Below are 16505 nucleotides of genomic sequence, written 5' to 3' on the forward strand. Positions count from 1 at the left end.
GTCCCACTGCGCGGCACCTTGGGCAAGTATATTCTCCTATAACCTTGGGCCAAACAAACCATTGTGAGTGGATTTGGTAGACGGAAACTGAGAGAAGCTCATCGTATATATATATATATATATATATATACATACACACACATTGTCAATATCCACATGGCTGCAGCCTGAAACATTTGCCCAATGTCTTAGAAATGCTTCCTGTGACAGACAAATGTTGTTAGCATCTAAGGAAAAGTTGGTTAAGATTTATGTCTTATCCGTCACACACCATAAAAACCAATGTTAAGCATTGGTTCTGAAGAGTCTCCTGAAGGTTTTTAGGGGAGATTTGCAAGGACCCAAAAGTGTGAATTCTCAATCTCTTTGATTTCATGGCACACTGGAAGAAGACAAAAAAATTACCAACTCACTTTCTATGGAAACAGTTTTGTTTTAAATATAAGTATTTACTTTCCTGTAACTTAGTGGTTCAGCCAAAGAGACTGATGGAATAAGTATGAGGCTTGACAAAAAAAAAAAAAAAAATGAAAATCAAGTCCTGGAATCAATTTATCTGACCAAAATTTTTCAAGGTAATACTCCAGCATGGCCACAGACAAATGGCTGAAACAAGCAAAAGATAAAAGAGAAGATAAAACTCTGACTTACCTTGCTTCATAAACCACATTCTTGTAAAACAAAGTTATGACATTTCTTAAGTTATGACATGTCTTAAAAGACAGTCAGTCATTAATAAGTCTTTAGTAATAATTGGAAATTATATTGGTAAAAATCTGTGATAAGCCAGGATATCTCTTGTGGTGTGCAAGTGTGCCATAGGCGTTGGGAACTGTCTGTAAACAACTTCTCAAGAGAACTGGAAGAGTCCATTGTCAAAATTATTAGAGGGTGTAACAGTTCCAGAGGTTTGGGTCCAGAGTTCAATTCCTACTAAGTCCAATTTTGTTTTTCATTCCTTCCTGTAGTAGAGATAGGCATGGCTCTGTGGTGAGACGTTTGTTTCCTAACCACATGGTTCCAAGTTCAGTTCCACTGCCTGGAACCCTGGGCAAGTGTCTTCTACTAGAGTCATGGGCCAACCAAAGCCTTGATAGACAGAAACTGAGAGCAGCCTGTCATGTGTGTGTGTGTGTGTTTGTATCTGTGCTGCTTCCCTAGTACTACTTGACAACCGGTGTTGCTACGTTTACATCCCTGTAACATAGCAGTTCAGCAAAACAGATCAACAGAATAAGTACCAGGCTTTAAAAAAAAGTCCAGGTGGGGGTTTGTGTCTTTCTGTCTTTGTCTCTTTCTTTCTCTCAGAATTGTCAAAGTTGCACTGAGAGAGTGCCTTAAATCGGTCACTCACAGTGGCCCCTTTATGGCCCTCCCAAGGGAGAAAGAACTGATTTAGGATGTAGCCACATCTTCCATTTCCACTGAACACATTACATAAACTGGACACAAAGACACCTCAGAACAAGGTGGACGGTGACAGATCGATCTGTGTGGACCATCAGAGCAAGAAGTTTTGGTTCACATAAACACCCTGAGCAGTGGCAAGACATGGATTTTAAAACACCACACCATCCTGGGCCAGGTCTCACAACACCACACCATCCTGGGCCCGGTCTCACAACACCACACCATCCTGGGCCCGGTCTCACAACACCACACCATCCTGGGCCCGGTCTCACAACACCACACCATCCTGGGCCCTGTCTCACACCACCACCACCCCCATCTCTCAATATGCTACACACCACTCTTCCTTACTTTGGCATGCATATCACAGTGCAACTTATTACGTCGCACCCCTCCACATGTGACCACCCCAAAAGATATTACGCTACACCCACACTAGATCTCACAGAGCACCACTCACGCCACAACATGTACTACAACACATCATGCCGAACCATACCACACACCACTGCCCACCAGTCCATCCTCGCCCTCTCCACCGTTTTCCCAATCAACTTATGTTCAATAGAGTTCGCTGTTTACTGTCGCTAGAAGCTAGTTTACTACCACTGTGGCTACAGCGACCATACTACCACCCTGCTGATACTACAGCCAGTGCTACCACACTGTTGCCAACAACCACTACCACCAACACCGACAACAACAACCACAATGATGATGACAATGAGAAAAACCATTATCTTCACCACCACCACCACCACCACTACCGCCACTACTACCTTCACCAACACACCACTATTGACATAACCATTGTAATAAATGTTATCATCATTGCAACCACCACCACCACCACCACCATCGCCACCACCCCACTCCCACCACCACCACCACCGCCACCACCCCACTCCCACCACCACCACCACCACCACCATCATACCTCATTACTAATAAACATCATCACCATCACTACCACTATCAGCATAATTGCCATAATCAGCACCGGCGCCATCGCCATCACTACTAATGACTACCATTAACTACCAACTACTACTATTACTACTACTATTACTACTAACTACTACTACTACTATCGCCACCACCACCACCACCACCACCACCGTTTCTGCTGCTGTCATACATCATCCTGTTTCCCAACAGCAGCATCATCATCATTGTTATCGGCATAACCATCTCTGCAACAACCATCATCATCATCGTCGTCATCACTGCCACCATCAATCAGTATGACACTGCCACTACCACTAAACCACCACCACCACCACCACCACCACCACCACCCACTCCCAATTTGTCATTTCCAATGGGTGATGTGAGGCAATGATGATGATGATGATGATGATGATGATGGTGGTGACTGAGATACCGAGTGGATGTGATGGTGGTGATAGTGGTGGTTGTTGGTGAAGGTAGGAGGACGACGACGACGACGACGACGACGATGATGATGCTGATGATGATGATGATGATGCTGATGATGCTGATGTTGATGATGATAACCTAAATGATGCTAATATATGATAACAGGGATGAGTAAGGTTTGTGGTAACGATGATGATGATGATGGTGGTGGTGGTGGTGGTGGCAGTGATGAAGATGAGGGTGTTGATGATGATGATGATGGTGGTGGTGGTGGTGGTGGAGGTGGTGGTAGTGATGGAGATAACCAAACTGCTGTGCTGCTGCTGTTGGTAATGAAAATGATGGTGTTGTAGTCAATTATGATGATGAAGCTGATAAGAACGAGGATGATGAGGATGATGATAATGATGGGGTGGTAGTGGTGGTGATGATTATGGTGGTGGTGCTGCTGAGAATGATTGATGATGGTGGTGGTGGTGGTGGTGGTGGTCATACTGCCAGTGACAGTGATAATATCAGCGTCTGAACTATGACGACATCCCCCCTCCCCCATTCCCCTCTTTACATTTACTGTCCCCTAATTACTCGATTTTCCTCCCCTCCCCTCACACACACCCATCATTAAAGCTCTTCTATCACATCTCCTCGGTCCACTCCCTTCTCACTTTTAACTCCCTGTATTGTTATCCCCTTCAAAATCACCACCAATAACAACAATAACAACAACAACGCCATCATCATCACCACCTCCATCACTGCTACTCCTCCTCATCATCATCAGTACCCCCCCCCACCTCCTCCTGCACATCATCATTAAGCTTCGCCCCCATCATCATCATCATCACCACCATCAACGTCGTATTTTATAAATTATTGATTACTGCGTGGAGGGGACAGTGCCCATGTCATATGCAGACCCTTCCAAGCTGTCACAGTCAATATGGTTGGTGTTTAGTTCAAACATCTGTGGTGCCATGAACCCTGGGTTCCAACCCTGGCAAAGTCAAGTTTGTCTTTCGCAAAAAATAATACCAATCTAATACTGGGGGGGCCAACGCTTGTCCCTTGTTTTTTACTCCCTGGATTACACCTGTATCCTTCAAAAATTCCATGTTTCCCTAAATTCACCAACATTTCTCCAGATAAACTTATGCTCTCTTTCCTATTTTGACCCCTGTACTGTTCACTTTTCGATTTTCTTGTGATCACAGGTTCAAGAACAGGGAATCCATAGGGTGCAAACACAACTCCTAGAATTTTTAAGGGGAGATGAAAATGCTTTGGACATCCTCCTGAAAAACTTTCATCACCAAAACGAACGACCAGAGAAACATTTTGGAAAATGATTTGTTACATTACTTTTCCATTATTGAATTTATCTTGTCTGAGTGATGGACAAATAATAATAATAATAATAATAATAATAATTATTATTATTATTATTATTATTATATCATCATTATCATTATTATTATTATCATTATTGTCATTATTATTATTATTATTATTATTATATCATTATTTAAAGCCTGGTACTTATTTTATTGGTCTCTTTTGCCAAACCACTAAGTGACAGGGACATAAGCGCTTCAAAACTGGTTGGGGATAAACACACACACACACACACACACACAAAGCTTCTTTCAGTTTCCATCAACCAAAACCACTCACAAATCTTTGGTCAGCTCGAGTCTGTGGTAAAAAAATATTTTTGTCAAGGTGCCACAGAGTGGGACTGAACCCAAGAACCATGTGGTTGGAAAGCATACTGCTTACCACATGGCCATGCCTGCTAACCGTTCCCCATCAAAACTGCTGGCCTGGTGCCTAAATCAGAAACCATTACCAAAGACAAGTGAGCTGGTAGAATCGTGAGCACAGCAGGCAAAGTGTTTAGTCCTGGGGTCGGTTGGTTCCACTATAACCCCTTCATCATGGCACCCCACCATGGTTGCAATACAATAAACAAAACAAGACGAAGGTTAAGAATATTGTTGGTCACATCTTATTCCTTGCGCTCAGTCCAGAATACATAAAAACTGATGATGTCCACACTTTTATTAGCATTTCCAATTTGCTTCTCCACAGTGTCCGAGCCTTTACTTGGTGTTAATATTAAACCTGGTTAACAGTGATGTGATGCCAGTGTGAATTTGGACTTTTGTCTACATTAATTGTTTGGGGTGTCATTACAAATTAGGTGCAATATTTTTGTCTGTTGCCAACATTTGTGATTCAGTTGTGTATTTTTATTACAGATCTTAAATCAATATTGCAAAGAATTAACCAGTTCTGCAATGGCTCATGCCAAAATGAAAAAAAAAAAACTGATTACTTTTGAAAAATTTCCGTCAAAAAAAAAAAAAAGAATGGAGGAATAATTATTTCTTCAAAATAAAAATGGTGTGTATCTTATAAATATTCAGCTGCAGTCTATAAAAAAAAAAATACTGAAATCTTGAATGCCAGTTTTTGACCAATTGCAAAGAATATAAGAAACTAAGAGGGACATTGTATTTAGACAAGCTAATAATATCTGAAACATATCCAAGATACAAACAGCAATGTATTTTTTGAAAGTCATGTGGTTGTGTTATGGTTTACATGTTGAATAATTAATAAAAGAAAGAATTATCTTCAATGAGGTTTATTGATAACGTTTTTAATATACATAATGTACAATTTGTTGTACACATGTTACGTGTGTGAATTAAGAAATAATGAATTGTCGAAAGATGAGAGCTGAAATGTCTCATACAAATGTAGGACATAGTCTCTGGTTACAACAGGAATAATCTCTTAGAGAGAAAGTTGAAAGATGAAAATTATTTTATTAACCATGGATCTAAAGACACATAGCCTTTGGTGACAGTGAGAGAGTTCCCTTTAAAGAACTGAACTCTAGAGTTTTATAAGTCTACCAAAAGGTTCCAGAATGTCCCTTGAGATCTTTAGGTATGAACATTAAAAGACAACACTTAATATTGTTAACATACAGTTTAGCAGTTTTTAAAAAATGAAAGTAAATTGGTCATCACCCATCATTTTAAAGCTGGGTTTTGTCCCTATTAACGAGGGTGACCGGATCTACCTCAGTACCATATCAACTGCCCTCACACCATTTTGACATCTTGCCTGGCTTTGGGCATCCTTCCTTCGCAAGCTAACCCTCCCAATCTATCGCATTTTACTTTCACTTTCTTTAAGATAATTTACTTTCACTCTTTTATGACCATAAACTGTATGTTAATCGTATATATATATATATATATATATATATATATATATATATATATTTGATAAAACCAATCACAATTATGCTGGGTTCGGTATGCTGGAACGGTGGGCCTTAGCTGCAATTTTTGAAATACTGATGATATTACTAGAAGATACTATACCAGCAGGAACTTGTGCACGCATTATAATGAGGGAATTCAGTTAATAAAATTAAAGGATTTCACCAGTTTTCTTTATATTCTCTTCTTGAAATTACGGGATCTACCGGTCGATTTATTTCTATCTAAAAAAAGAAAAAAATAATAATAAACAACAAAAAACAAACGTAAACTGCACGTTAGCCGTCAATACAGGAACTGGTTAGCATTAGACTATGATACGAGAAGGTTTCTTTGCTATAATAAAATTGATGAGGATATCCTTTGTTAGTTTGTTTTTGTTGGTGTGGGGGGGGGGGGGGTCCAGACGATCGAAGGTTTTATTGTATAAGGAGTTCATCTGTCAAATAAAATTGTAACTGAAATAATTTAATGTTTTCACAGGTTCTCAGAATCAAAATGCGAAAGAAATGGTATTTTGTGATGGGGAATCTCTAAGACCATTTGTCGTGTAGAAATCTTTTTGCGGGTTTCGCTTTGTCCGGCCCAGCGGCTCCCAAACGTATTTTGTTCTGGAACCCTTATTTGACGTTTCTAAAAACCACTTAACCCCTATCTATATTTTACAGACAATCCCTGCTATTTTAATAAAGAATTAAATAAAACGAATATTTTTCGAGAGATATTCAGTGGAACTTGGTGCGACGCAAAATTTTGACACCAAATAACGAAATATCTAAGCAGCTTTTGAGTGTTCTTGAATGGCTTGTAAGTCTTTCACGTTGTAATTATTGGTTTAGTCTCAACACACGCTCTCAGATCATATCACTTACAAGTACATATCCGAATATATATATATATATATATATATATATATATATATATATATATATATATATATATATATATATATATATATATATATATATATATATATATATATATATATGGCGTGTATTGACTAAAGGAAATAGTTTAGTAATGGGGCGTATGAAAACCTCGACGGAAAAAAGTGTCGAGGGCTTATTTTGTCAAAGTTTTTACAAGGCACTTTATCGCGTCGAACTTAAAATTTTTATCTCAGAACCATTAGACGAAACTTTACAACTTTGTTAACTTTTAAATTTCAGGCTCGGAGACTTGTCTATTCGAAACCCAAATCTGTCAGCTTACAACATCAGTTTTGTTGTTGAATAATATTTATTTATTTCTTTTAGCCGGAATAAATTAACGGCTGAGATTTTAATGTAAATTATATTAACACTGTGATAATCATTTGACAAGAACTGCAAGGCTCCCAGTTCACATTTAGCCATCCACTCGTGTACAACAGTGAATCAGAAATTTGAAGGTGCAAACTCTTCAGCTTTTATATTGGAGTAGAGTAACAAGTATATAGAATATATTCGACTAAGTGTGTGTGTGTATATATATATAATTACGGTAGGTGGTCATATTTTCTTTTATTTATAATATAAATTGCTGTTTAATCTTCAGGCTTTCAGCACCGACTTCTGAAATAATTTGGTAGAGTTTTGGAGTAGATATACATAGGAAAAGAAAGTGGACATGTAATAAGTTAAAAAATAATAAAATTGGCTGCTATTTCAAGCATGTCTATAGTCCATGTAGAAGCTTTCTTGATGCTCCACTGCTTATATTTATTTACTATTGGCAGGGCCGGTCCCTGGAATTTTTAGAAGGGAGGGCACAAGGCCAGAAGGGAATACAATTCCAGGAGAAAAGGGCGTAATGACAGTATTTAGAAGGACGCACTTCTTTTCTTGAGGGTGGCACTTGCCCCTCAGCAGTCCCGGATAGGTGTGTCCTGCTTTGAACGTCTGGATTCTTAGCCGGGATTCGAAACCCAGTGTAGATTTTCCTATGAGTCTCTTCTTCTTGTTCTCGACATTTGCACTTAGGAATTTAGGAGAATCAATTGTCATGTTTCGATAAGTCCTATTGTTTCCTAGGGTTAAACCGGGTTCAGACGAGATAAATGACGAAAAATCCTGTTTAGCCTGACTTAATTCAAGTAGGCAAATATAAATGGAGAATCCAAATTCAAATTTTTCTCATTCGCCTGGCTAGAGGATCACTTCACGCATGATATGTCACCGTGGGGCTTTACAACTCTCACCCTCTCTACTCCTCAACCCGAAAAGGTAAAGTCTATTGCTCTTTCTCTCGCCTTCTTCCGTCCGTCACAGTAGCATAGAGGAACCTAACTATTTACGAAATGGACTGCAGAACTGCAACTTATCTTTATACAACTCGAAGCAGTTGTTTTTTTAGGTTTGTCCCGTACGATGAGAAAATCTGGTTCGTTCAAACACTAAAATGTTCCGACTTTGGATGGCGGAAAAAACAAAACAAACAAAAAAAAAGATTCTGAAATCAGCAAGGAGTTCCAATCCTGCCGTGCGAACTCGTGAACATATTCATGCCAGCTCAGTCTAGACCTCGTCCTGCTTGTCTTTAACGGAGCTCTTGAAGGTATGTCTTGTCCATTGTGATAGCAATTGTGACTATCGGCATGGCTGTGTGGTTAGAGACGTTTGCTTACCACCCACATGGTTCCGGGTTCAGTCCCACTGCGTTGCACCTTGGGCAAGTGTCTTCTGTTATAGCCTTAGGCCGACCAAAGCCTTGGGAGTGGTTTTGGTAGACAGAAACTGAAAGAAGCCTGTTGTATGTGTGTTTTGCCCCCACCATCACCGCTTGACAACCAGTGCTTGTGTGTTTGCGTCTGTGTAACTTAACGGTTCGGCAAAAGAAACCAAGACAATAAGTACGAGGTTTCAAAAAAATAAGTACCGGGTGTCGATTCGTTCGACAAAAACTTAAAGCGATGCTCCAGCATGGCCGGAGTCTAATGACTGAAACAAGTTAAAGATAAGTCGCAAATAAGTATAAGTTTTGTAATTTAGACATTTTGCTTATTCCTGGGTTCAGAGATTAAGGGTGACTTATTCTCGGACCACTGGCATTGATAAAGGTGTGATGGAAAGGATATTTGGCTGCTATTTGTAGCAGGTCTGCCTGCCATCCATTGTTAATGTCTGGGATGAAAGTATGACATAAAAACTGGCGATATTCTTAGCAGCACTTTTAAAGGGGTGGCACTTTTTGGTCTGCTGTAAGCAAAATGTATTTTTTTGTGGGGTCTGGAGGCGGCAAACGGAAGGGCCGCCTCGGATGGCACACACTCTAGCTATGCTAGTGTCTCAGACTTCTCGATATAACGATTATTATTCATAAAGTTTATGGTTTTTCAGCGTTATTCATAATAATTCTTGATGTTTAAAATCTTATTGGAGAGAAAAGGATGTGGATTGCACACAAGTAAAATTAGGCTATGAAGGTTTTTCATACACGCGCTTTTATCTATAATCTGAGGGTTGGGCATTCTTATAGAGGAATTTCTTTGGATGTTAAAAAAAATGTTGGATTTTTTGCGCTTGTTTTTTCCTTTTTTTTTTTTTTAATTATTATTTATTCAGAATTGTAATCTACGATGTTAAAAACCTTCTCATTCGAAGGAATTCTAGTTTTTGACGCACTAGAAAATTTCTGAAAGGATGAAAGACAAAGTCGACTTCAGCGAAGTTTGAATGCAGAATGATCTGATCAATATAAGCAAATTTTTAGGGTTGTTCAATACCATTAACCACGAAAGAATGAAAGGCTTAAAAAATTTTTTTTTAATCAACTTCGGCGGGATTTGAACTCGGAACGTAAACAGTCAGAATAAATAGATAATACAGGCTTTCTTTATTGTATAAAATATAAGAGACTGGATTTCAAAAGTGCTGGTGAGGACCGCGTAGCAAGTCAAATGTATTCCCACCTAGAATTTATTGTTCATATGACTAATGGCTTTAATACCATTCCCAACCATTTCAATCGGTTTTTTTTTCTCCTTTCTTTAATAATGATTGATGGCGATTTTTTTCATCTGTTCTTTTCATCTACCATTCTGTTTTTTCTGTCCCCCCCACCTCTTAGTTTTTATTCCGTTCAACACCATTCCTGACTTAACGATTTCACTGTAGATAGCTATAGCTATGAACCATACAATAAACGTGGCTGACTTTTCTCTGTGTGTGTCATAGATATTATATTATTACAAGTTATTATTGACGGTACTGTATTAATTTTACGATGGCCACTTTAGTTATTAGATCCACCAGGTATTTTGTCATGTTCTTTCTCAGTTTCTGACAGCTCAATCTCGCTATTAATTCCAGTTCCTTTTGTCGCCAACATTGTAATTCTGTTGGCTTCATTGCAACGTTGCTAAGAATATCGCCAGTTTTTATGTCATTCTGTCATCCCAGACGTTAACAACGGATGGCAGGCAGTCTTGCTAGAAATAGCAGCCAAATATCCTTTATATCACACCTTTATTGACTTTGACTTTAAAAGGAAATAAGCGTTGGCATTGTAGTCGGGCGTGTTCTTGATAAAATGAAAGAATACAATGGATTAGTCGCGACTGGATTGCCATATGATTATAGGGTCTGTTCAACAATTGTCATCTTGGATATCTGTTGTATCGGTGGTTAACCTGGGTTCATTTGGCCCCTGGGGGACCATGTAAAATTTTTTGGGGATCCACACAAGCAAAGTAGTAAAACTGGGGACTCACAGTATATAAAGGGTCCAGGAAAATAATTGAGAATAAACAGTTAGGTAATGTTTAACGTAATTCAACCTACACAAGTGAATGGGGGGAAAACGAAATGGGAATTTTGAAAGAAGTATCTATAAAACTAGTTTCTAAACATCGAATGTCTCTGGGGGTCCACTGGAACGAAATAGCAATCAAAGGGGGTCCATAATTTTTTTAAATGGTTGAGAATCACTGAGCTGTCGTCATCAATAATATTAACGAAGGAGCCTCTACATCAGTGGTTATCAACAGGGGACCCCTAAAGGTTCGTGTAAGATTTTTGGGGGTCCATGCAGCGAAATAGTAAATTGGGGATCTACAATAGTATTTTAAGGGCCCCTGGAAAAAATTGCTTTAGATGTATGTATTGGAAGAAACAGTGTGGTTTCTTTCTCTAATTGTCCAGCCTACACAAGTGAATGGATGAAAAACAAAATAGGGATTTTGAACATTGAATGACTATGGGGACCCCTCAGAATAAGAAAGTAAACAAAGGGGTCCATAGGTAAAAAAAAAAAACAACAAAAAAATGGTTGAGAACCACTGTCCTATAAAGTATAAACCTTACCTGGCCTTGTGTGCTCAACTCTTGATTAAGCAGTAGGGGTACTGTCATGACTTGGGTATTTAAACTTGGTAGAGTCCACTCAGCTGTCTTCATGTCCCACCACACTGATTTCTCCAGCGAGAAAAAAAACAACTGATATCCAGTGCTCGGCTGGTCCTTCCTTTATGGACGCCCCCCCCCCCGGCCGCCGCCACCACCACTAAAAGGATGGAAGGCAGAATGAACCTTGATGGGATTTGAAATCAGAATGTCAAGGATTGGAACGCAAGGTGTCAAGCATTTTAACGACCTTGCTAATGAAGTGGTGGGAAATAAGCGGAGTGATTACCTTTTTACTTGCTTCCTTGTGGCCATACTGGGGCACCATTTTGAGGGGTTTAGTCAAACAAGTCACCTGCGGAACATACTTTGCAAGTCTGATATGCAAATTTATTGATCTCTCGTCCTGAACCATTAAGATACAGGGATCTAAACAAACCCATACTAGTTGTCAAGTGGAACGGAAACAAACACCATTAAGGAAATATTACATTGCTTGGAAATGGGTGGATTCGGTGACCAGAAGGGCATCAGGCTGTAGAAAACCTTAACAAATTCCATCTGAGCCATGCAACGCAAGGAAATACGGGCATTAAATGATGATGTGGGGAATTCTTTATAATGAAAGTAATTAAATATTGTGCGTTTAATTATAAAATTTACTCCATTACACAAGTGTGATGATGTAAATTATATCTTTTATTTAAGACTGGTTTGTTTTGTGGCTAGAATTCCAATCACTATTAAATTTCATAGGAAATTGTAATTGTGAAAGCAAATATTGGACACTCATCTCAAAGCTTATTGAATATACTCGGATATTATTACCTCTGCCTTAGCAAAACTGGAGGTATTGTTTTCAGTCGTGTTTGTTTGTTTGTCAGTGGACAAGATATCTCAAGAACCGCTGGATGGATTTGGATGAAACTTTCAGGGATGTTTGGCCTCATGACTAGCATGGACTGATTAGATTTTAGGATCGATCTGGTACTGGACAAGGATTCTGGGTTATTTTTCCTGTTTTTTAACTTAATTTTTGAGAGCAGTCAGGTTTGTTTTTAGTATTCTTGTTTGTGAGAGCAGTCGAGTTTTTCAGATATTCTCATTTTAAAAATCATCTCTGGCTAATTGTTGAGAGGACGTTGGTGTTGTCTTGGCGGAGGTTTGCACTCTCTGAATGCTCATTATTATTATTATTATTATTATTATTATTGAGCTGGCGAGCTGGCAGAATTGTTAGAGCGCTGAGCGAAATACTTAACGGTATTTCATGCTTTTGCATTCTGAGTTCAAATTCTGCCGAGGTCAACTTTGCCTTTCATCCTTTCAGGGTCAATAAGTATTTGGAACTCTGTCGTTGGAAATCAAACTTCTTGCCCACAGCCATACCTGTGCCTATGTGGAAGAATTAAAGATGGCATCTTATTAGTTTTTGTTGTAAATAGTTTTTTCTCTTTGTATAGCATGTATTTCTGTTTACTTTTCAAGTTAAAATGGTCTGCGTTTTTTGGGGTTTTTTTCAAAAGTATATATTGACTTGACCCCCCCCCCCCCTCCCGCTTCTGACAATATGTCTGAAAATACCTTTAAGAGATTTAAAAAGCAAGTATTTACATAACAAATAACAGCCAAGTAAACTGGGTTAAACCAAACCACTGGCACAGTCTATTTTTCTCGCTACAAAGAACCAATTCAAACGTTACAATTGTCAAATAGAAATTTCTACTTACGAAATTGTTGCCTGTTCAGATCTGCTGAGTTTGATCAGAGTCAGCCGGAAACCAGAAAAGCAGCTTTAGAAGCCGGACTGTCAAAATAGACTGATTTATTTATCTTTCATTTGATTCATAAAACCATCATTGCCACTTTGTCCAACAGTTTGCTCTCCTGAAATTAATGGTTGTTCTTTGAAGTTTGTCTTTACCTCCCAACTTTGTCAGTTTTTAAGTTGGCTGGGAAGAGATTTAAGGGCTGCAATAAAGGCATTAAAATGTCTGGTATTTTGTGAAAAGATCAAGGAAACTTGTTTTGAGTTTGCATTAATAGGAAAACCATTAGAAATCGTAGGCTGCCCATCATTTCCGATGGTAGCTGGACCTCATCTTTTCCCTTTGTATTAAAAAGTTTAGTTTTTGTTTAGTTTACTTTTAAGGGCGTTCAGTTCCAGGGTTCCTTTCCATGCCTGGAGTTTGTTCTCAAAACCTTCTGCAGTGATCTGGCATTTCATTCTGGACAGGGATCCTTCGCCGTCTGAGGAACAGCGGCCATTATCACACACATGCATATCTGTAATGGTTGTTATTTTGAATTTGTGAAGATGTCCTGATTTGATTTTCTTTGTTGCTGAAATAGTTTTTAAATTGACCAAAATATAAACAACCATTGCCTCACAACTGGTTACAAGTTGTTAGTTTAGGGCAGTGGTTTTCAACCTGGGTCCATATAAGATTTTCTGGGGTTCACACAAGCAAAATAGTAAACTAGGTCCCACAATAATATTGTATGGGTCCATGAAATAGTTTTGTTTCAGATGTATTTAATGCAAGAGACTGCAGTTTCTTTCTCAAGTCCAACGTACGATAGTGAATGCATGAAAAACAAAATAAGAATATTGAAAGACGTATCTATGAAATGAGTTTTTAAACATCAGATAGGTTAGGGGGGGGGGGGGCCCATCATCAGAATAGGGTGGTAAAGTAAGAGGTCCATAAATTATAAAATGGTTAGGAATCACTGGTTTACGTTTGGTTTTTAACCGATAACTTTACTTTATAGAAAGTGCAGAGGTTCAACATTTTGCAGACCTATCTTTAATCTCTGTCATCAATCTCTAATGATAATTGTTATAAATGTTGGCCGGTCGATTGATTTCTCAAGTTATGCTCTTTACTCTGCAAAAAGGGAGAGAGAGTAAAAGAGAGACGGAGAGAGTTAAGAGCTGTAAAGGTCTCCTTTAATTTTCTCTAAAATAAGCATTTTTAATGGAATTGTTCACAGATAAGTTTGGAATAAATTTGGGATTAGGTTTTTAAAATTTAGAAAAATCTTAATATCTATTACGAATATACAAATGAGAAATTTGTTTTAATTTTATTTTATTTTAAGGTAATGAATATTTTTTTCTTTTGGAAAAAATTAATTTTCATTCCATCATTTTGTATAAACACCAAGAAATTTTTATTGATGTTAAAATCTGATTATTGCATGTATACCAAATTTCTCGATGGCAAAAGCATACTTCCAAAGTTACCTGTCATATGATGGTTAATCCTTAACCAATAATCAATTATTTCAATCGCAAAAAATATTAATTTCTTTACCAATATTTCATGTTTCATACAAAGTATGCCATTTACATTCAATAAACTCAAACGACCAGTCTAATTAAAAGAAAAATATTTTGAACTAATTTTCAGACATATCTATGGATAATGGTGAACCAACCCGTGAAGATGAAGGTGTCTTAGTCATTTCTTCTGAATCGACCCCAATCCCAGAACCAGAGACAAGAATCCTCCAAAATAGCTATAAATCTGGTATTGTGCGCCGCCAAGCTCGCCTAAGTACGAAGCTGTTTCATTGTGATACCTGTGGGAAAGATTTCTCCAGGAAGGAATATCTGCAAATGCATCAGAAAAGTCATTTGCCTGAAAATCCGTTTACGTGCAAAATATGTGGCAAAGAATTCGACAGGAATTTTCCTTTGAAGAAACACCAACAGACTCATGAAACTGCCAAGAAACGGAGAGAGAAATATAAAGAGAACAGATTTAAATGTGAAATCTGTGATGAGAAATTCACTGACCATTCCAGTTTGATGGTTCATTATTCCAGTAAACATTCAAATGGCAACGATGACGTCAAAGGAAAAAAGGACTCAATAGCGGAGTTCTCCTGCCATATCTGTGGCAAGTTCTACAAGAAAGAGATTTCTCTTAAACGTCACATACCTATCCACAAAAAGAAGCCATTTCATTGTGATTTATGCAAGAGAAACTTTGTGTTAGATAAACAGCTGCAAGAACACCAAGCCAAACATGGAATTAACAAAGATTAATTATAATAATGATAAATCAAAGTTGTTGTTTACTCATCTCACTCTTGATTAAAGCAGATTTATGACTAAATACATTTGACTTGTGTTTATTTCTTCTATAAGTGCAGGCTTGGCTGTGTGGTTAAGAAGTTGCTTCCCAGTTGTGCGGTCTCCGGTTCAGTTCCATTGTGTGGCACCCTGGGCAAGTGTCTTCTATGTAGGCCTGGGCTAATCAAAGCCTTGCAAGTAGATTAGCAAGTTGGTGGAAACTGAAAGAAACCCATCATGTGTGTGTGTGTGTGTGTGTGTGTGGGTGTTTGTGTGATGGTTGCACATCAGCATCCCCCATCATTCAAACGATGTTGTTTCTAGTCTTCTTAGATCTTGGTCATTATTTAACCATGGCCATGCTGGGGCACCATCTTCAAAGTAATCATGCAATGTCTTGTAGCTTTTGACCTTTTGATGATGTGGGTCTTTAGTTCTTGGTTGACATTGTAGGGTAGGTGTGAGAGGCAAGATCTGGCCTTTCTGAACATAAATCAGGTAAAATATTTTGGACAGATATGGCTAAAGTGGAATGGCTTTGGTCAGGGATTGAAACCACATTGTGTTGCAAACATACCAGATGGTTATCTCTTGTTTCTTACTGTTTCGTTACTAAATAGTGCATCATAGCAAGATGTATGGGTAGGATGCTGAATTCCTGACCAGAAGATCAGGAGTTCAAACTTTACTCCACCCCAGCCGTTGTAGTGAACCAACGAGGGAGTAAATATGTGGTCACCTGGTTTGTTAGAAATAGCAGCTAAATCTTCAACACTCGTGCTGTAACTCTTTAGAAAAACAGGGCTACATCAAAGGAATAACCACAGCTGGAAGGCTTTTGATCATAGGTCTGCTGCCTCAAGGTTGGCTTGTGGTTAAACAACAACAAATATGACAGTGACTCTCTGCCTCTATGCAAGGCACATAACTCTGCATGACACACTCTGCTAAAATATTAAAACAATAGGAAAAGTGTTATCATCTGACTCCTGTCTCTAACTCAGGGGTCAGCAA

The 16505-nt window shown here is 38.5% G+C and overlaps 1 protein-coding gene across 2 annotated transcripts; it reads left to right on the forward strand.

Moving 5' to 3' along the window:
• Positions 1-7374: 7374 nt before the first annotated feature.
• LOC106870113 (uncharacterized) lies at positions 7375-15536 on the forward strand. Of its 2 annotated transcripts, none has more exons than XM_014916102.3 (2): positions 7375-7568; positions 14824-15536. In XM_014916102.3, exon 2 carries the CDS (start codon positions 14832-14834, stop codon positions 15462-15464), a length of 633 nt encoding a protein of 210 aa, XP_014771588.1. In that variant the 5' UTR covers positions 7375-7568; positions 14824-14831; the 3' UTR covers positions 15465-15536. The 2 variants fall into 2 exon arrangements, with proteins under 2 accessions (XP_014771588.1, XP_052828943.1); XM_052972983.2 differs by lacking the exon at positions 7375-7568 and adding an exon at positions 7703-8290.
• The last annotated feature ends 969 nt before the right edge of the window (positions 15537-16505 follow it).

This window comes from Octopus bimaculoides, chromosome 14, assembly GCF_046866305.1.
Source record: "Octopus bimaculoides isolate indiv1 chromosome 14, ASM4686630v1, whole genome shotgun sequence".
Taxonomy (NCBI): domain Eukaryota; kingdom Metazoa; phylum Mollusca; class Cephalopoda; order Octopoda; family Octopodidae; genus Octopus; species Octopus bimaculoides.